This window comes from Triturus cristatus, chromosome 11 (assembly GCF_964204655.1).
Source record: "Triturus cristatus chromosome 11, aTriCri1.1, whole genome shotgun sequence".
Lineage (NCBI taxonomy): Eukaryota > Metazoa > Chordata > Amphibia > Caudata > Salamandridae > Triturus > Triturus cristatus.
In genome coordinates this window covers 934,440,900-934,463,957 of record NC_140594.1, presented here as the reverse complement: position 1 = coordinate 934,463,957, position 23,058 = coordinate 934,440,900, and the positions used below count along the sequence as shown (strand labels likewise).

Genomic DNA, 23,058 nt, shown 5'->3' with positions numbered 1-23,058 from the left:
TTTGAGACCTCAAAAAGAGTTTATTAATTATGGTAAGTGATATAAACAGCATTTCGAGTCATTTTAAGTTCAAGGAAAAAAAATGGGGTTTTGATGAAAATCAATGGCAGGCGCCCTTATGAAATTTCCTCAGGAAGGTAGGAAACGGACCGCTTCCAAATGTTTAATCTTTTGACTATTTATGACTTGTTGATGTGGGTCATCACTTTTGGAGCTTAAACATGCTTACATTTTCGTGCTCTCAAGAAGCCAAAAGTTTTGAGTATGAATAAAAGTTAGTAAAAATCACCCATTTTGTTAGTTTGAGTCCTTAAAAAGTGTATATTCACTATGGGAAGTGATATAAACAGCATCATGAGTCATTTTAATTTCAAATGAAAAAATCAAATATTTGTTATACATTGAAGACCGATGCCCTTAGGAAATGCTTCAATAAGGCAAAAGATTGAGCATTTTGTGATTTTTCAAACAGTGCATCTTTCGACTATTTATGACTAGTTGATGTGGATCACTACATTTGGAGCTTAGATAAGCATGTTTAGGGTAATTTTCAATCTCTAAAAGGGCCAAAATGCAAAGTTTGTGTATGAATAAAAGTCCATGAAAATGGCTCATTTGCTCACCATGAGGCCTTAAAAAGTGTTTATTCATTACAGGAACTGATATAAACAGCCTTTGCAATCATTTTAAGCTCAAGAGGTAAAAGTCTGTTTTTTTTTGCAAAAATCGATGACACCTTTACAAAATGTCTCGGGAAGATAAAAAAATGGACCGATTTCAAATGTTTTATCTTGTGACTATTTATGACTTGTTGATATGGATTATCATTTTTGCAGCTTAAATAAGCATGTTTAGGACCTTAAAAGTGTACATTCACTAAGGGAAGTGATATAAACATAATTTGGAGTCATTTTAAGTTCAAGAGAAAGTATCCAGTTTTTGTTAAAAATCGATGATTTAGGCCCTTACAAAATGCCTCAGGAAAATAAAACATTTGACGGTTTTTAAATGTTTCATCTTTTGACTACTTATGACATGATGATGTGAATCATCAACTTTAAAGCTAAAATAAGCATGTTTAGGGTCATTTTCATGCTCTCAAGGGGCCAAAATGCAAAGTTTTGAGTGTGAGTAAAAGGCAATCAAAATGGCCAACTTTGTCATTTTGAGGCCTTAAAAAGTGTTTACTCATTACGGGAAGCAATATAAACAGCATTTGGAGTAATTTTAAATTCAAGTGAAAAAATCTGATTTTATTGTTAAAAATCGATGATCAGCACTCTTACAGAAGGTGTTGGACACTAAAGGGGTGACATTTACTATTGCCACTCCAATCTAAACCAATTTGGAGAAGGTGTTGGACATTAAAGGGGTGATATTTAATATTCCCACTCTAATCTAAACCAATTCGGAGAAGGTGCTGGACACTAAAGGGTGACATGTACTATTTCAAATGCAATCTAAAGCATTTTTCCATGGTGTTGGACACTAAGAATGTTGTATACACAATTAATACTCAATACTCATGCATAATTTTGATGTATAAAATACAATAAAAAATATTTAGAAGACACAATAACCCAAACAAAAAAACTTGTTTATTTAAAACTCGACATTAACATATATATGTTAATCACTATTGATAAATAATATATTTGTAGTAATATTTATAAATATTCCTAAACTCTGAAACATAACATAAATAAGTAATAGTCCAAAACTGAAAATAATAACATTTAAAAAAACATATGAACTTAAATTTCTAATTATATATAAAAAAAATTGTCATTATTATATTCAGATTAATAATACTTAGAACACATATTCCCAAAAACAGAACTTATTCCAGTAATACAAATACAAAGCACGGATGTGCAACATCCTGTGATTCTGGGCAAATCATTTAATCTCCCCGTGCCTAACAAAAATGAATGTCCACATGTAACATAACTGGTGCTCGTGTAAAGCGCTCTGATACCCGATACCTTTGTGTCAAGTTCGCGCTATATAAAACTAAGTAAAAAAAAAAAAAAAGAATGTCATTATTACATTTTTAATAAGCCAATAACATATACATATAGCATATAAATATACAGCGAAATATTAACTTATACATCAGAAATAATACATAAATATTCTATTGCCACAATTTAAATATACTACATTGCAACTTTTTTTGTAAATAAATGTAAAAAAAAAACTCAATTTTTTCTTTCCAACAATTTGTTACCAATGACATTAATATTTTCAACATTTAAAAAAAATACATAAATATATTTCATATTTTCAAGAATAAATTAAATTAAATTAAATTTTGAATATTTTGTAATAAAACTAAAATTACATTTGTATTTTAATAAATTTAAATATGATAACTTCATGTCAAAATTTCTATAATTAAAATATTTTTTTTAATATTTACATTGACATTTTTTAATCTTATACAATTTAGCAATGAGATCAAAATTGTTATGAAAAATAATTTATAAATTTGAAAAAATAAATGTGCACAAAATTAAAATAATTAACATTAGATTTAATTTAAAATGTTCACTTTCTTAAAATCTACCCACGCTTATCCCTTAAAAACCCAACATCCTGCTACTAAAATAAATTATATATACATAATTTTTACACATTAGTACAACTAAAAATTTGAAATATTTCATAACTAATAAACTATCTTACTAAACACCCAATTAAAAAAATTATAAAACATATAAAAACAAACACACTACAATAAAATACATACAAAATAACACAAATTATATAATATATAACAATAGTTTCTAAACCAATATTTTTTACAACGATATTAAAAACAACACTCAAAATGATAGTCTTACCTTCGGTATTCCTGTCAACGATATTCTTGACACTGTATTTATGTATCATGATATTTTTTATTCAATAATTTGCCCAAACACCCCTCTTAATTAGAGCACAGCATCTCAGAATTAAGTGAAATGTTATTCTACTTAACTATAAGGACATAGTGGCCTTCTCTGTAGTGGTAATCTCTGTAATGGTCACATCAGCGTATTTACATAGATGTAGTGGGGATGTACCTTGTAGGAATCTCATGATGTGTGTTAGTGAAAGTCTCATAGCATTCGTAAGTACCAAAAAAGTAACTCACATTTCTGACTTGAGTACTTATAGGGAAGTAATAACTGTTGTAATGCAGATTGTAACACATGTCGGGAAGGTGGTCACCTTTCAAGCACCGTACTGCTATGTCACTGTCCTTTATGATGTAGCAGGTTCCACCTTGGAACCTTGGGATTGAGGGTGGTTGAGTGGCAGTTGGTGGAGGAGTTGGCTGAAGCTGTTATGAAGAACAGTTGCACCACCATCTGTTTCAGGGTATTCTACAAATAAAATGCTTTGTCTTCATTTTGTCTTATGAAGTATATTTACAAAGTTGGCGACAGGATTACTGTTACCCTAACATGAAGAAGGAGAATCTATGCATCAAGGATAGGCTACCACTCCCTTCTGCTGCTGCAAATAACATATTGTGGCATTTGTTTTGGCGTATTAGTACATTTAAGAAGCTTTGGCAAAGTCTGTACGTGCTTTGTAAGTACATTTACCTTGATTTTCCTATGAAGCTAGCAGGGAATGTCACTGGGAGTGTTCCATGTCACTGTAACGCTTCAGCTGGTCAGCAATTTCCAGTATGTCATTTGGAGAGCCATTTTAAGTCTGGATGCGTACGTTGTACGTCGGCGGCCATTTTACAAGAGTCCTAAGTTCTATGCTGGGAGTGGTTGGCGGCTCCTTGTGGTCATTTACGGAGCATGGGCAGTGCAGCGCATCTCTGCACATATTCAGTGATATGCACACTTCTTACTTTAGAATTCATCTAAGCGGTTATTGCGGATGCTTGATCGTAATAGGGTATCCTGAGTCTAGACACAATTTGACACCACCTACCTTCGCACATATTCAGTAATGTGCTCACAATTTTCTTCAGAATTGATGTCAACGTGTATTTGAGTTTGGCACGATCATTATTTAAATCCTGAACTGCAACACATGTTTACCGCGCATGTTCAGGGATGCGCACACAACTGAATACAAGAACTTTCAAGACTGCCGTCGTCATATGTTTTTGAAATTATAAGAATTGGAAGATTCTAACTGTACTGTACAATTGAATTATAGAGATCTTTATGCTCCTTGATATCATCGCTCCTATGTTTTCGAAATTATAAGAATTGAAAGATTCTAACTGTACTTTACAATTGAACTATAGAGATCTTTATGCTCCTTAATATTATCGCTTTTATTGGAGGAGGAACTGGTTTTCTCTTATATGCGACTTCTTAGTAGTGGGGTCACATCAAGTTAGAGCATTATTCAATATTGGATATCTTGAGGATAAATTTACTGGTGCAGCCTATACTACCTACACTATTGACCTTATAACTTCTCTGTATAATTAATAAAGGGTTTGTCAGAATAAATTGAAACCAGTGTTGGGTGATGGGTTGGTACAGTCTGACCTAGCACCTAAAAATGGTCCTAAACCAGTTCTGTTGGTACAATCTGAAGACACGTTGGGCAAAATCATTGCAGAAAAGTTTCCAACAGTGTTTTCAGGAAATTTAGGGAAACTTTAAGGGTTCCAGCCCAAAATTCAACTTAATTCTGGGGCTGAACCATGCATCAACAAAGTTAGAAGTATTCCTTTCTCCATAAAAGATGAAGTAGAGAAGGAACTTCAGAAATTACAAGTTGAAGGTATTATTGAAAAGATTGAGGCAGCAGAAGGGGTTGCACCACTTGTTGCAGCTAAGAAACCTAATGGGAAGTTGAGGTTATGCATCGACCTAGGAGATTAGAATAAGAATATTTTAACAGATCAATTTCCCCTACCAAAAATCAGCAAAATGTTGTCACTCACCAAAGGCATGATTGGTGAACGACAATAGATCTCACTGCTGCGTACCACCAGGTTCTGTTACATCCTGAAAGTAAAAGTCTCACTACGTTTGTGACCCCATTCTGATGTACTAGATTCAAAAGAGTACCTTTTGGATTGGCCTCTGCTGCTGCTATGTTTCAGAGACTTATGCATATTATTTTTAAAGATGTTAAAGATTTACTCATATTCCAGGCTGATATTTTGGTCATGGGAAGTACTAGGAAGGAACATGATAGGAAAATGTGTCAAGTAATGACATTTTTTTTTAAAGGGTTGACTACAGTACCTTTGGTAAGTGCAAGTTTACAAGAGAAAGTGTAACATATTCAGGACATGAATTCACTGATGACGGCATGCCCCCTTCTGCCTGTCTGCCTCTGTTTTTATTTCCTGGTGTAATTCTTCTGTTGTAGCATCGTACTGTGCCTCGCATTTCCCGCCCGTTTCCACTCTCCCTTTCCCGCCGCTGCGTCCCCTGCAGCCCCAACACCCCGCGCGCCCATTCGTCCCGCTCCCGCCTACCAGCTGCTCCTCCGTCCCACCTCCCCTTCTTATGGCGGCCGCTGCGCGGTGAGCGACCCTGGACCCTGTTCTCAGGCAGGTCGCTCCCCACGCCGCACAGCACCACCTGTGTGCCCGTGTCCCACTCGCTGCTGCTGCCGTGAGTCCGAGGCCCTCCTCCACCCACAGGCTTCCACCTGCGCCTCATCCCTGGTGGCCCAGTGGGGAGCCATAAGTATCTGTGTGCCCCCTTTGCCTGTCTGCCTCTGTTATTGCCTGTCCGCCTTCTGTTTTATTTTCCGTAATTCCGTTATTTAGGGTAATCCTTTTCTGTACCCCCTGTGCCCCCTTCTGCCTGTCTGCCTCTGTTATTGCCTGTCTGCTTCTGTTTTTATTTTCTGTATTTCGATTTTCTGGTGTAATTCTTCTGTTGTAGCATTGTATTGTGCCGTGCATTTCCCGCCTGTTACCGCTCTCCCTTTCCCGCCGCTGCATCCCCTGCGGCCCCACCCCCCTGCGCGCCCATTCGTCCCGCTCCCGCCTCCCAGCTGCTCCTCCCTCCCACCTCCCCATCTTATGGCGGCCGGAAGCCTAAGGAAAGCCCGTCCGCACCTTGACCGCGCCCAGCGCCAGACCCCCTGGCCCCCGCAAACAGCACAACATCCGACGCCGCTACAACACCAGCACCCTCCACGCACTCAACACCGGCCGATCACACCCCTGCTTCTGGGCCATCCCGAAGCGCACCCATGGACCCTTCTCCTGCCGGAACTGCAGCTACACCAGCCTCCAAACCACCGCCACATCCACCGGTGTAGGACGCAACAGCCTTCGATGCATTCTACTCAACACCCGCTCCACCAGCAAGCACGTCATCGAATTCTGGGACCCACTCGACTCCTCCTCCCCGGACGTCGCCTTCCTGACAGAGACCTGGATGAACCCCTCCTCGGCACCCGGCATCGCCATAGCCATACCTGACGGCTACAAGATCAACCGCAGGGACCGCACCAACGGAACAGGAGGAGGAATCGCCATCGTCCACAGAAACACCCTCAGAATCTCGAACAGCATGGACGACACACTTATCACCGCTGAACACCTGCACTTCCAGATCCACACCGACCCCAACACCACCCTCAGAGGAGCCCTCATCTACAGACCACCCGGCTCCCGGCAGCAGTTCAGCGACTCCATCGCCGGCTTTGTCAGCACGCACGCCCTTGCATCCATGGACTACATCCTCCTCGGAGGCCTGAACTTCCACCTCGAGAACACCAATGACAGCAACTCCACCCTGCTCGCCAACCTCGGCAACCTCGAACTCAAACAGTTCGTCACGACTCCCACCCACTCCGCCGGACACACGCTTAACCCCATCTTCTCCGCCAATAACCACGTCACCTTCAGCCACACCACCGAACTCCACTGGACCGACCACTGCTGCGTCCACTTCACCTTCAAGCAGCCTACCATGCACCACCGCACACAACAGGCCCCCCACCGCATCTGGAGCAAAGTCACCGAAGACCAGCTAGCCACCACCCTCGCCCAAAACGCGCCAGCGGACACTACCAACACCCACTCCGCCACCCTCAACCTCAGGCAATGGATCGACGACTGCGCCAACACTCTCGCCCCAATCAAGAAACCCTCGAACAGACACACCGACAGAAAAGCCATCTGGTTCACTGCTGACCTCCAAGCATCCAAGCAGGCCTGCCGTAGGCTCGAGAAGAAGTGGCACCACGAACAGACACCAGACAGCAACACAGCCTACAAGAGCGCCATCGGCAGACACCACCACCTCATCCGAACCGCCAAAAGGACCTCCTTCAAAGAGCGCATTGACAACAATGCACACAACAGCAAAGAGCTCTTCAACATTGTGAAGGAAATCTCCAACCCAGGCTCCAACTCCGACGACATCCAGCCATCACAAGACCTCTGCGACTCCCTAGCCAACTTCTTCCACCGCAAGATCGCAGATATCCATGACAGCTTCAGCAACCAGGCCCCCCCGACAGACACAGACACCTCAGACTCTCCGCCCCCCAGCCACATCGACACCCTGCTCTCCTGGACCCACGTCAACGATGAAGACACCATCAAAATCATGAACACCATCCACTCCGGCTCTCCATCTGACCCCTGCCCGCACCACATCTTCAACAAAGCAAGCTCCACTATCGCACCCCCTCTCTACAAGATCATCAACAGCTCCTTCGAGACCGCCACCTTCCCGGAGAGCTGGAAGCACGCCAAGATCAACGCCCTACTCAAAAAACCCAAGGCAAACCCCAAGGACCTCAAGAACTTCCGGCCCATCTCCCTCCTCCTGTTCCTGGCGAAAGTCATCGAGAAGATTGTCAACAGGCAACTGACCTCCTTCCTTGAAAAGAACAACATCCTGGACCCATCCCAATCTGGATTCCGCAGCAACCACAGCACCGAAACAGCCCTCATCGCCGCCACCGACGACATCAGGGCCATACTGTACAGCAGAGAAACCGTGGCCCTCATCCTCCTGGACCTCTTGGCCGCCTTCGACACCGTCTGCCACCACACCCTCCACACACGCCTCCACAACGCAGGGATCTGCGACAAAGCACTGGACTGGACCACCTCCTTCCTCACTGGCAGAACCCAGAGTGTCCAACTCCCCCATTCTGCTCTAAAGACACCAAGATCATCTGCGGCATACCCCAAGGATCGTCCCTCAGCCCGACACTCTTCAACGTCTACATGGCACCGCTCGCCAACATCGTTCGATCGCACGACCTCAACATCATCTCATATGCCGATGACACCCAGCTAATCCTCTCCCTCACCAAGGCCCCCACCACCGCCAAATCCAACCTCCACGAAGGGATGAAGGCCATCGCCGAATGGATGATGAATAGCCGTCTGAAACTGAACTCGAACAAGACGGAGGTCCTTATCATCGGATTCACCCCCTCCGCCTGGGACGACTCATGGTGGCCCGCGACACTGGGAGCTGCATCGAAGCCCACTGACCACGCACGCAACCTGGGAGTCATCTTGGACTCCGCGTTGTCAGTGACCCAGCAAGTAAACGCTGTCTCCTCCTCCTGCTTCAACACCCTCTGCATGCTCCACAAGATCTACAGATGGATCCCCACTGGTCACCCAGGCCCTCGTCAGTAGCAGACTGGACTACGGCAACGCTCTGTACGCAGGAACCTCAGCCAAACTCCAGAAACGACTACAAAGCATAAAGAACCCTCTGCATGCCTCATCCTCGACATCCCCGCCACATCACAGCCCACTTGAAAGACCTGCACTGGCTCCCCGTCAACAAGAGGATCACCTTCAAGCTCCTCCCTCACACTCACAAAGCACTCCACAACAACGGACCAGCGTACCTCAACGAACAACTCACCTTCTACACCCCTAACTGCCAGCTTAAATCCGCTGACTTCACTCTCGCCACCGTCCCGCGCATCCGTCGAGCGACCGCCGGCAGCAGATCGTTTTCCCACCTCGCCACAAAAACCTGGAACACCCTCCCCATCCACCTACGACAGACCCAGGACCTGCTGGCCTTCAGGAGACTCTTCAAGACCTGGTTGTTCGAGCAGTAGCAGCACCCCCGCCCCCCCCAGCGCCCTGAGACCCTCACAGGTAAGTAGTGCGCTCTACAAATGAACTGATTGATTAAACCCAAGAGAGAGTTGCTCCCTCTCCGAGTTAAAAGGACGAGGTTAGAGCTTTCATGGGTTTAAGTAGAAGTTTAGGTAAAATTTGTGAAGGATTTCTCTACTAAAACGTATGTAATAAGACAACTACTTAAACAGAGAAGTAAATTTGAATGGACTGAGGTGTTTGAGAAAGCCTTCAACTCCATTAAATTTGACATTGATGACATTTGCAATGTGCTGCCCTTGCAAGGGTTTGACCCTTCTTTACATAGCATAGTTACTACGGATGCTAGTGGTAAGGGTATTGGAGGGGTTCTTACACAAAAAGATGAATGGGGCCAGTGAGAGAACCATTGCTTTTGCTTCTCGTTCAATTACGACCACAGAAGAGAAATATTCTGTAATTGAATGAGAAGCATTAGCTTGCATCAGGGGCATGGAACACTTCAGACAGTATATCTGGGGTTATAAAATTACATTACGCAGTGACCACAAACCCTTACTAAAGTGTTAACTACTAAAGGACTTTCCAGTGCTTCTCTACGGTTTGCACGTATATTAGTAAGACTTATAGACTACAAGTATGAGGTGTAGTATACAATATGTACCAGAAGTGAAAAATGTAGTAACTAATTTCTTAAGTCGTATGCCTTTAACACTGCATGAAGCTGGTGTAACAGATTTTACCACAATTTGTGTTGCCAATATCTTGGAAGAGATACAGTGTATTTCTTATACTGAATGGTTGCAAGCACAGGAGGAAGATACAATTCTGCAAGAAGTTAGCAATAAAGTTAAAGCTGGGTGGCCGAAAAGAGACATGTACAAAAAGAGTAAGCTACCTTTTGGGAAGTGAGAAACAAATTGTCTTATGAAGGGGGTTTGATCATGAGAAATGACAGAGTAAGCCCTCCTGTCAGTTTAAGATCCAAAATATTGGATATATGCAATGAAGGTCATTTGGGCATCGGTAAATTGAAAGGTAGAGTCAAGAACTCCTACTGGTGGCCAGGATTAGACCTATAAATTGAAAGGAAATTAAGGAATTGTTTGGCCTGCAAAAATTCTGACAAAACCCACACCACCTGTTCATCCTTTAAATAGCCCCAATATGTCGTGGGAAAGAAAAGGCATTGACATAGCTGGGCCTGTGTGGGAAAAGGACGAGCAAAAGTATTTGATAGTGGTAATAGGCCACTTTTCTAAGTGGCCTGAGGTGGAGATTGTACAAAAAACAGATGTAGGGGCTATCATAAGATGTTTAGAAAGAACATTTTTAAAAGAAGGCTTACCTAAACACACTGTAAGTGATAATGGACTGCAATTCACTTCAGAGGCATTTAAATGTTCTTGAGAAAAAATGGCATTACACAAAAGACCACTTCCCTATATTATCCTGTGGGGAATAGTGCTGTAGAGAGATTCAGTCGTGTCATTAAGGGCATCATACAACTTGTATGCAATAATGATCTGGATTGGAGGAAGGAGTTGCTTTATAGCATTTGTGCTTATAGAATAACACCTTGTGAATCTATGGGATGTAGCCTTTTCAAGTTAATGAGAGGCAAAACTCCTATTTCTAAAGATATATAGGATTGAGAGTTTCAGCCAAGAAAGCTAACTGGTCAATGAGCAGAGTTAAACAGAAATTGAGGCAATCTCAGGACACATGCAAAAAAATACTATGACGCAAAACATTGATGCAAAACTGTGTCTATTAAAGTGGGTGACAAGGTTTGAGTAAAAAGGAAAGGCATGTTAAAGAAAGACCAATTCAGATTTTTGAATACTTTCACTGTATAAGAGGTATACTGCAACTTTGTAAAATTGAATGACGGTAAAATGTGGCACCTTTCCTCTATATCGTTTTGTAAAGGGGAGGAAGGGTCACGTAGTTTGGGACAGGAAAGGCTAAGGTATGATTGGTTGATTGATGGTGATGAAGGGGATGGATTACATAAAAAGAGTGTCATAAGTGTTGAAGCTATGTGTGGATCTACACCTCTACCTACCATTCAGGGAAGTTACAGTTCGGAGAAGAATTAAGGAATTGTGGCCAATACCTTATAGTTGGAAAAACAAGGGTGTTGTAGTTCAGAGGAAATCCCAGGAGGTGAAGATTGTGAAGTTAAAAATGAGGACGAGGGTCAAACTGTAATGTGGAAGAAGGAGGAGTGGTGATAGACCCCTAAAAAAATAGGAAAAATTGTGAAAGACTACTCCGATGCACTCAAACTAAAATGGGTAGATTTGGACGGATGGTGAAAAAAACCTGATAAATTGAATGATTTTATATGTGATCAATGAATTGTATATATGATATTGGTGTGAGCATATTTGTGATATATATTATTGTATATTAAATGTGTGCTTGTAAATCTACTCAATGTAATTATTTTTTTTGTGATAATTGTTGGGTATTATATATTTTTAGCCGGGTTGGTTCATAGTATAGTATGTATATTTAGGTGTACATTTTTATGGATCAGCTTTAGAATATGTTACCTCTGGAAGAGACAGTTCTCTTCCAATTCTTTTGCACTATAATTCCCTATTATAATATTATTGGGAGGGGGGATGTGTTGTGATGCATATTGTAATACATGTCGGGAAGGTGGTCACCTTTCAGGCACCGTACTGCTATGCCACTGTCCTTTAGGTTGTTACAGGTTCCACATTGGATCCTTGGGGGTTGAGGGTGGTTGGAAGTGGCAGTTGGTGGAGGAGTTGGCAGAAGCTGTTATGAAGAACGGTTGCTCAACAATGTGTCAGGGTAGTCTACAAATAAAATGCTTTGTCTTCATTTCGTCTTATGAAGTATCTTTACAATAACACATTTCTATTTTTATTGTAACACATGATTTCTTTGCCACCAGTAATTCATGGAAATAAAAAAGCTGTCTTTCATCTTGAAGGCCTTTTTTAGATTAGCAACATTAGCAGAGATCCTATAGTCCTAAAATGTTGTTATTGGATTCACTGGCTGATTCTGGGGTAAACATTTGTTAGAAGCCATGCTGAAGATGCATATTTCCTCACGCTTATTAATTACGTTTGCTTTCAACATCTTAAGGATTTAAGACGAGACCCTTCCTTTTTCCAACTATCCGCTTCTACTGCTTTTATACTATGTGTCTACAACTTACCTCATTGCCCGATAGGTGGTACATTCTTGCTTCCTGTAGAAGAGGGAAGACCTCAGGGCACTGTCTAATGAGCTCATTGGCTTCGACTGTCTCTACAAAATACCAAGGATCCAGAAGAGGAAGGCGGACATTCTCCAGAACGTAAGGAAGGAATGCCAGCCTCTCTGACTGCCTGTAATGCACCCAGCTGATGACGGTCTCAAACACCTGCGCTTCTTCCGTCACACACAGGTCATCACTTTTTAATATGCAATACAAGATGTCGACAGGGAGTTCCATGAATTCCTCATGGTTTGAGACCTGTACAAAGTTCTGGATGATGAAGTTCTGCACTCTGTGTTTCAGAGATCCTAGAGCGTGAGCGTCAGCCAGTCTCAAAATTCCCACACAGTTCTCTGGATGAAGTGCTTCAGTGAGAAAGCCTGCACATGCATCAACCATCCGTAAAAACTACAAAAAAAGACAAAAAAGTAAGTTGAAACAAGAGTTCAGTTTATGGAGACTTAGACCGAGGTATTGCCATAGAGATAAATACATATTTATGGTCAAGTGCTGCACACAGGCAGATGGTACAATCCCAATGTTGTGGATGTCATTTATAAAAATAATGAACATTATATATAATTTTCTATTGTATTGCAGAGCACCCACAAGTTTAGCAATCATCAAGAAATAAGAATGGAAAATGTGGTCAGAAATATGTGGCTAAGCAGCCGAGCGCTTTGTGTTACTAAAAGAATGCTATGTTGCTAGCATTTTGAGCTATACGTACCACTGTAGTTAGGATTTTCCAAAATCTCTTGTTCCACAGATACTGTCAATACGGCTACTTTCCTTTTGCTTCCCACACTTAGGGGCAGATTTATCATTCTTTCATGCATTCTTTCACACAAAGCAGAAAGCTCCGCTGTACTCCGTGAAAGATCAGGAATGCACCATATATACTATTATAGTAGGCTTTCCTGTCCTTTCCTAGTGCTGGTGCACTTTCAGCTGCCTAGTGCCAATGCAGGCACTCTCATGCCATGTTGCACGGGTGCCTGCATTGTAGGCAGGGTTGTGTTTGTGCATGAAGGGACACCTTCCATTCCGAAAACAATCCTGAGAGGTATTTTTCTCTTTTCTATGTGTACTACAGAATTCGGCACATGTAGAAAGTGGAAAAACTAGGAGAAATAACGATATTTCTCCTTGTTATGCCTCACCTGGGGTGGCGTGGCATTTTGACGCATTCCCAGGTCTACCACTAATGGTAAATCTAGGAATGAGCCAAAATCCTATGGGTGTTTGTGTGAGAACACACACACTCCCCTCGTGGAATTCCTCCTTGCCACAGAGTAACACAGTACCTTGAAAAATGTGGGCCTTAGTAACTAATATCCGACAATGCTGGTTCCAGGCATCAAACTGCCAGATTTGGTTTACCTACAAATTAAATGGTAATTACACGTCTCACAATTCATCTTGCAGAGTCATGCAATATTTTCATTCATTCACTTCTCTTGCCTCTTTCTGCACCCCTCTTGCCTCTTTCGGCACCCCTCTTCCATCTTTCTGCACTTTTCTTGCTTCTTTCTGCACCCCTCTTGCCTCTTTCTGCACCTCTGTTGCTTATTTCTGCACTTCTCTTGCTTCTTTCTGTACCTCTCTAGCAAATGTCTGCACCCCTCGTGCCTCTGTGTGCACCTCTCTTTCCTCTTTCTGCTCCTCTCTTGCCTCTTTATGCACCCCTCTTGCCTCTTTCTGTATGTCTTTTGCTTTTTTCTGCACTTTTCTTGCCTCTTTCTGCACCCCTCTTGCCTCTTTCTGTACCTCTGTTGGTTCTTTCTGTACTGCTCTTGCTTCTTTCTACACCTGTTGTGCCACTTTTTGCAGACCTCTTGCCTCTTTCTGCACCCCTCTTCCATCTTTCTGCACTTCTCTTGCCTCTGACTGCACCCCTCTTACCTCTTTCTGCACCTCAGTTCCTTCTTTCTGTACTTCCCTTGCTTCTTTATGCACCCCTCTTGCCTCTTTCTGCACCTCTGTTGCTTCTTTCTGCACTTCTCTTGCTTCTTTCTGCACCTCTCTAGCAAATGTCTGCACCCCTCGTGCCTCTGTGTGCACCTCTCTTTCTTCTTTCTGCTCCTCTCTTGCCTCTTTATGCACCCCTCTTGCCTCTTTCTGTACGTATTTTGCTTTTTTCTGCACTTCTCTTGCCTCTTTCTGCACCCCTCTTGCCTCTGTCTGTACCTCTGTTGGTTCTTTCCGTACCTCTCTTGCCTCTGTGTGCACCCCTGTTCCCTCGTTGTACATGTCTTTTGCCTGTTTCTGCAACTCTCTTGCCTCTTTCTGCGCTTTTCTTGCCTCTTTCTGCACGTCTGTTGCTTTCTTCTGTACTTATCTTGCCTCTTCCTGCACCCTTCGTGCCTCTTTCTGCACCTCTGTTGCTACTTTCTGCACATCGCTTGCTTTTTTCTACACCTCTCTTGCTTCTTACTGCACCCCTTGTGCCTCTTTCTGCACCCTTCTTGCCTTTCCCTGCATGTCTCTGGCTTCTTTCTGTACTGCTCTTGCCTCTTTCTGCACCCCTCTACCCTCTTTCTGCACCTCTGTTGCTTCTTTCTGTACTTCTGTTGCTTCTTTCTGCACCTCCTCCTTCTTTCTGAACCTTTCTTTCCTCTTTCTGCAGCATTTTTCTCTTTCTGCACCTCACTTGCCTCTTTCTGCACCTCTCTTGCCTCTTTCTACACACACAGGGCTACTTTTAAACTGACTTCAGGCTCAGCAGTGCACACATGCAAGTGCAGAAAAGGCCTGCTGGCCTCTAAAATGCCATGCCCTATTATATGCTAGAGACTTAGAGGTAGTTTTAATCCTCCTGCCCTATTATGTACTAGGGCCTTACAGGGTAGGTCATACCAATCACAGGGGTACCCCAACCCATTGTGTACCCTAGTGTATGTAGGTGTGTTCACTGTATTCTAAGTGTCATTCAGCATATTACTGGCTCTGGGCCTGGTTAGGCAGAGCCCAGGGTCTGTCAGAATCGGTTACCACCAGTACCAGTCAGCAAAAAGTTGGGGTGTGCCCAGGGCACAGGATGACTTTGCAACAAGGCCTCTTTCTGCACCTCTGTTGGATCTTTCTGCATATCTCTTGCTTCTTTCTGCACATGTTTCCTCTTTCTGGACTTCTGTTGCCTCTTTCTGCCTTTCTCTTGCTTCTTTCTGCACCTTTCTCCCTCTTTCTGCACATCCCTACCTCTATAGGCAAAGTTAGACATTAGCAGTTAAAAAACATTAGAAATTCACTGAAAAAACACAGCTATCAGGAATGTTATAGTTAGAAATTTTCATTTAAAAAACCTTAGAAATTCACTGAAAAAACCATAGGTTTCAGGGACGCTATAGTTAGAAATTAGCATTTAAAAAACCTTTGAAATTCACTGAAAAAAACATAGGTTTCAGGGATGTTATAGTTAGAAAATAGCATTTAAAAAACCTTTGAAATTCACTGAAAAAAACCATAGGTTTCAGGGACGTTATAGTTAGTTGCACATTTCTCTCGTACAAATCCAGAGAAATGTGTCCGTTATAGTTAGTTTAGCTAACTGTATCTCTCACCCCCGCAATGGACTGCTGATGACATCACATATTACATCACTCATGACATGGTCAGTGACATCACTCATGACATCACTCGTGACATCTCAAATGACATTACTGATTGCATCACTCATGACATCATCCACATGATAATCTGATGCACCTCCTCACACCTTAATATAACATTTGATACATCCAGACTTCCATTCTCAAAACCATAGACACACCAATACCAATTACTACATACCCACTCACTGATTCCTAGGTCTACACACACATCTACTCACTCACCCATACAGTCACTCATACATGCAGTCAATCATCAATACAGCCACTATCATATGCACTCATACACCCATATAGACGCTCACACACTGCCACTCACCTATAGAGTTACTCACACAGCTACTCAGTCATGCAAAGAATCAATCACAGTCCCATTTACTCACCTATACAGTTATACACACACCACCTCACGTATTCATACAGATACTAACACATACTTACTCTCTTTTACAATCACTGACACGAGCACACACTCATCCACACAGCCACTCTCACAACCACTCACTCTCACATATAGTCATTTATATACTCCAACACTCACATATACTGCCTTTCACATATGTAGTTACACACACATGTAACACTGAGACATCCATTCACTCACCAACACAGCCATACACACACTCACCCACCCATACTGCCCCTCACAGATGCACACTTGAACCCATACACCCAGTGAATCACCCACTCACACATCCATGCAGAGAGTCACACACATCCCACCCACCCACTCAGACACTCAGGCACCCATAAAGATACTCAAACAACCAATCAATAACCCCTAAAGACACTTATGTAGCTACTCACCAACCTATGCAACCGCTTACACACCAACAGACAGACTGATACTGACATTCACAAAGTTTAGTCACTAACCCATGCATTCTGTAAGACACATGTAATCACTCTCTTATACAGTCAGTCACGCACCTACTAAAGCATCCATTCACACAGTCATACACCCACTCATTCTTTAATACACCTTGGCCTATATTTATATATAACATATTTAAACTTTACAGAAACACACAGTCACTGGATGATGTCATCAGTGATGTCATTTGAGATGTCATCAGTGATGTCACTGACCATGAAATCAGTGATGTAATATGTGATGTCATCAGCAGTGCATTGCGGGGGCGCGAGTTATAGTTAGCTCAATTAACTATAACAGCCAACTTTTTTTGGTTTTGTACGAGATAAATGTCCAACTAACTATACGTCCCTGAAACCTGTGTTTCTTCAGTGAATATATATATATATATCAGGAACACTCCGCTTGCATCCCTTTATCACAAATTTTAGTAAGGGAGCACGGACCACGTTGTAGTGCAAAATTGAAGTTTATTCAACTCCTCCAACACCAGCCATCATGACGCGTTTCGACCCCTAGGGGCCTTGATCACATGATGCGCTCTCAGGTTACAGGTAGGCCTGGGCGGTAAATTCTGTTCCGCTTGCCGAATATGCAGAATTTGGGTAATTTCGCGTTCCGCAAAGAATGCGGAATTGCCCAAAATTCTGCTTTCCGTGACTTCGCAGAATTTTTTGCTTGTTCACGTTCTCAAAATGCGTGTTCGCGAGATATTTCTCCCCGAGCACGCAAACAGAGTTCGCGAACAGGAAAAAAGTATCGCGAACAAGCAATTCCGCGTGTTCGCGGAATGTCTGCGTGCTCGCGGATATTTTTTACCGTTTTGTGGAGCTTTGCGTAGCGCAACTACGCAAATTCCACCCACCCCTAGTTACAGGTAGGTTTAAATACAGTTTTTTTCATTTTCTCTTAAAGCGACAATGTAATGGGTGATTTGACAGTTGACATAAAGAAAAGACCTGGCGTTTTAAAGACTTGCCACTTAAATGTAAACATCGGAAAGTTAACATGGTATATATAAATATATATAAAAGTGTAACAATTCATAGTTAAAACCTTAAACATGTCTAAACCACTGTTTTTTAAACCCAAAGTATAAAAGCAATTTGAGGCCACTTGGTAGTGTTCTATCTTTGCCCTTTGCTTTCGCTTTCGGTGGGACCCTAAGCATAGAAATCCTGAGTTTAATCTCAAATAAGTTACTGTTGGTCCTGGCAAAAGTGGACGTGCTGAGACAGTTTGTAGATTGTTTCGCATGTCTTATAGTGGGCCAGCTATTTCAGCTTAGATTTGTCAACATTTATCCTCTAAGGTAATATCCACTGACAATTACTTCCGATGTATAGATTACTGCATTTGCTGGTGTAAGCCAATGATTAGTCTATAGGGTTTGTTCTTAACGCCTCTCTCGAGTATCAGTTAGACTGTAGCCCTTCACTTCTCTGGCATACATGACGTTTGGGTTTGAATACCTGAATTTTAATCATCACTCCATTAATTGGTTAGTTTTTGAAAGGCAGTTGTTTTGTTACAATACTGGTATATGTCAAAATTTAATAAGTCATCCTGAAAACTCCCAGTTACATAAAGTGCTAGTGCAAAAAGTGTCACATTTACAAATGTGCAAGTTGTATTTTTCTCATAAAAACACCCTATCTAAAACTGTGAATATTGTGTTAAAAAGTGGTTTTTTTAAAGGTAAACAGCAGTTTTCATTTAATTTTTAATAATCTCCTTTTGTTTTGTTGCTAATGATGTTACAGACAGGCAAAAAAGCAATAAATGTGTGTTCAAACAGCTATAGGCACGTATAAAGCTCCTCAGTAGCATTCAGGCCCCCCTGAGGTCTTTGTGTCAAGATTTAAAATGTAAAGGGTCTCTAGATATCTTAAGGCCTTTTCCCTGTTTCCTCCTCTCTTTTTGGGTGGGATGGCATCTATCAGGAAATATATGAGCCCCTTAGGATCTCCGTTATGTTTTTCCTTGAAGTGCCTGGCCACCGGGTAAGCTTGATCATGATTCTTGATGGCTCTAATGTGCACCCTCTTGTGCCCCTGTAGAATTGTACTACCTACATATTGTAGGCCACAAGGGCACTCCAGCACATAGACAACAAACTCACTTTTACAAGACAAAACTTTGGTGATGGGTTTTTCCACTTCACTGAAAGGTGTTCCATAAGACGTTTTATTTATACCGAACTGACACGCTTTGCAAGTTTTGCATTTGTGGAAACCCTTTCTCTGGGATAACCATGTGCCTGTCGGTTGACTGCCTACATCATTATGAACTTGGGAATCTCTCATTGAGGGTGCCCTACTAAATGTGATGGAGGCTTGTCTAGGTAGCAAATGTCCTATAACAGGATCACCTAACAGGAGTGGCCAGCTTCTCTTTTTTTTAACAAACTTTATTAAGCTTTTTCATGTGAAGGTACATCGTATTACACATTGCAATGAACACATTAATTATGTAGAAGGCATAGGATACAATTCAGGCATTGTGCGCAATCTGTACAAAATGTAGTATTGTCTACGATACATTCCGATAATGTCCCAAGACAGCTAGGAAGGTCACCAGTCAAGCACATTGTTGTGTACTACATTCCCAGCCTTCAAGCTATTGTATTCGAGGTGAGCGGTGTCCGCTCAACTGTCCCACAACTCCCAATCCCACCCTGAACCCACCCTCCGTAACCAACCATGCCACAAAGAAAGAATTCTTGGTCTGGAGGCCAGAGAGCATACTCCTGGGGGATGGGGAGTGAAGGGGGGGAGGGACCGGAGGAGAGGGCAACCCCACCCCAAGCGTGCGGCAGGGGAAGGAAGGAGGTCGATCAGTGCAGTAAGAGAGGGGTAACTAAATGGATAAACAAGAACCCCCCATGAAGTGTGGGGGGGTGAGCCCCACCCCACGGTGACCACCACCCGCCAGGAAGCGTTCTTAACCACCCGAAACACTACACCACTCAGAGCCAGGAGACAGATTCTCACTCTCAGCTATCGCAACCCACATCCGTCAACATGCACTACAGCTTATGCGGGGGAACTCCGGGGGTTGGTCACCACAGCCCCCCCCTCCTCCTTCACCTCGCTCTTAAACAGTTCAGCCAGATGTGCCCATTCCAGGGATATAGGACGCTTGCGCAGCCCCCGACTTTCCTCACGATACAGCGCCTCTCGCTCTGCCACCGACCATCTCAACACCTCTTCTCCCCAGGCCTCTACACGTGGCGGTGTGCGAGACTTCCAACGCTGTGTTATCAGGCGTTTTACTAGCATTAATGCCAGGTTGGCGAAATGGCGCAGCAGTTTCGCTTTAAGGGGGAGTGGTAAAAGACCCAATAAACAAGCCTCTGCTGTGTCCCAGGAGGGGCGTTCGGCAATCGTGCTTAAGACGTGTGTTATCCTACCCCAGTATCCCCGCAGTGCCGGGCAGAGCCACAGCATGTGTAACAGGTCGGCGTCTGGTGCCAGGCAGCGAGGACAGGCCGCAACCGCTGTATTGTACATCTTACTCAGTGTATGGGGAGTAAGGTACGCCCTGTGGAGGACAAACAATTGAATAGTTTTCAATCTGCAGTTGCGGTATACGTTTTTAGGGTACTCCAATATATAGGCCAACTCTTTATCACTAAATGTCCGGGACAAATCTGTTTCCCACCGTGTCCTGAGATTAGCTACAGAGACCTGTGTGTGTTCCCGGAGGCCCCGGTAAAGCCATCGAACCAGAAATCGTCCATGGCCCATTATGTGGAGGGATCGCAAAAGGTGGAATTTTGAGGGCTCTACAGGTGTCGCCTGCCATTGTGTCCGAATATACCGAGAGATCGCAGCGTGGAGCAGAAACTGGGTGTCGGGTACCCCGTTGACCCTCACAAAATCTACGTGGGACATCAAGCTGCCCTCCTGAAAAAAGGCTCCTATGGTTTCCACCCCCTGTTGTGTCCATGGCCGTACTTGCCCGGTGCACAGAATTCCCTGCCTCATGGGGAGGCCACACAGCGGCATGTTGGTAGAATATGGATTTTGGCATATTTACATGCCCTTGTCCAGTAATGGAGCGCTATCCTCAGCAGGGCCGGTGGGTCTAATGGCTTAGGGGCGCCGGGGCACAACAGCGATTGCAAGGCACCTCATGTCAGTTGGGTCGGGGTATAGCCAATTTCAAACTGTTTTTTTCCGGCCAGCCAGTAGGCCAACCACTGCAGCTGGCCAGCAATACAGTATTCCCTAAAGTCGGGTGCTCCCATCCCTCCAGCTCCACTCGGTAACCGCATCTTAGCTAACGCAACCCTATGTCTCCCCGGACCCCAGATCAGCGAGATCAGCAGTGCATCCAACTCACGAAAGATCCAAGCGGGATATGCCACCGGGACGTTGATGAAACAGTAAAGCAGGCGAGGCAACATTACCATCTTGGATATCGCTACCCGCCCCGCTATGGTGAGGGGCAATGTGTTCCAAAATGCAATTTGGGAGCGTATGGAAGAGACGGTGCGCACCAGGTTGCCTGCAATGACATCCAGCACGGAACGAAAGATATTAATCCCCAAATACCTAAAGGTGACTGGCGCCACCCTGAAGGACAAGGGCCCGAAACGGAGCTCCGGAGCTGCGAGCGTGCCACTGAAAGAATAGGCTACAGACTTGGAAGCATTGAGGTGCAATCCGGAGATCTCCCCGAAGCGGAGAAAAAGATCGGCCTGGAGATCACGAAAGTACAACAGCATATCGTCTGCGTAAAGCGAGACCGAATGCAAGACGCCCTCCATCAGGATGCCTTTTGGAACCATGGCTCGCCTGAGATTCTGGGCTAACGGTTCAAGCACCAAGACGAACAATATAGCCCCCCCCCCCCTTATTTTACATGTATTTCTGATTGTTTGTGCTTTTACTCTAGCATTGGTAGTCATCTCTCCCGTTTTAAAACTACATACTACATGAGGTCCGCAATAGGAACAATGTTTTCCCGGTACCTATATGAATTTGGACCTAATAATGGTTTTTACATCGTTTTTTTCAGAGCGGTGCCCCATCCTGAGCTGTTGCCAGGTTGAGGTGAAATGGTTACCCAGCAAACTGCGGGTAAGCCTTGCTTTCATGTTGTAGTAGAACTTTGAGTATCTGGACCTTTGGCTTTTGACTACAGAATCAAATATTATGTTGTGCGTTGTCTATTTCTTCCTCTGTAGGTAATGTTTTTTAGAAGAACAAAAGACTGATTTAAGTTCCTGTTCAAGTATCCTTTTTTGTTGACATCACACACACACATTTATGCAGTAGCACCATTTAAGGTCCTGATGAAAGCTTTGCCCACTATGGAGCTTTAGGCTGAAACATGTCGACCACTATTTTCTATCTCACCAAAGCAGTTTAAATCTATACTGCTGGTGCACTGTTTCTTTTAATCCTAGTAGGGAATGTATTAGAATAAAGTGTCCGATTTACACTCTCTAACTAGTTTTAAATTGCACTTCCTGCACATTTAGTTATTTTTTGCGCTGCGTCCTTCCTCACATTTACCAATATCTCATCATTTGTGGATTAAGCAAATTCCACCTACATTTTGAAACAAAACATCCCTGAGCTCCTTCCTCGTAGAGAGGAGGTTGCAGCCCCCGGAGGAACTAGGCTTTCCTCTGGGAGGAGATTCCCAAATGATGAAGCATGTCACCTACGGTGAGTGAGGGAATTCGTCCTATAAAGGGATATGCCCACAGCTTTACGCTGTGAGGTTTAGTCATTGGTTCAGATCTGAGAGGTTGATACATTTTTAATATTACTTGTATATACTTTTTTCATAGTTTGTTCACTGACCCCAAGATTTCATACTGTTTTGCGATCACGAAAGTACAACAGCATATCGTCTGCGTAAAGCGAGACCGAATGCAAGACGCCCTCCATCAGGATGCCATGGGAAACCATGGCTCGCCTGAGATTCTGGGCTAACGGTTCAAGCGCCAAGACAAACAATATAGGTGATAGTGGACAACCCTGGCGTGTACCCCGAAAGATGGGGTAGGCTGAGGAGATAATCGAGCCTGTCTTCGCCCTGGCCGTGGGGGTGGTGTAGAGCAGCTGCATCCAGGCACATAGTTCTGGGGGAGCGCCCATTTTTCCCAATACTTCCAACATATAAGACCAGCTGAGCGTATCAAAGGCCTGCGATATATTCAAGGATAAACACCCTGCGCCCTTCGGGCGGAGCCCTGAGGCGTGCAAGATGGCATGAAAGCGCCTAAGATTCAGCGATGTACTCCGTCGTGGGACAAAACCACATTGGTCTG

At 43.5% G+C, this 23,058-nt stretch overlaps 1 protein-coding gene across 2 annotated transcripts in view; it reads right to left on the bottom strand.

Annotated features, from left to right (window-relative positions):
• KLHL6 (kelch like family member 6) overlaps positions 1 to 23,058 on the bottom strand; it is a 601,696-nt gene that overhangs the window by 339,782 nt on the left and 238,856 nt on the right. For both annotated transcript variants that reach the window (XM_085634931.1, XM_085634932.1), the window contains exon 3: positions 12,243 to 12,692. In XM_085634931.1, coding sequence (XP_085491057.1) covers positions 12,243 to 12,692 — 450 coding nt within the window. The remainder of the gene's footprint in view (positions 1 to 12,242; positions 12,693 to 23,058) is intronic.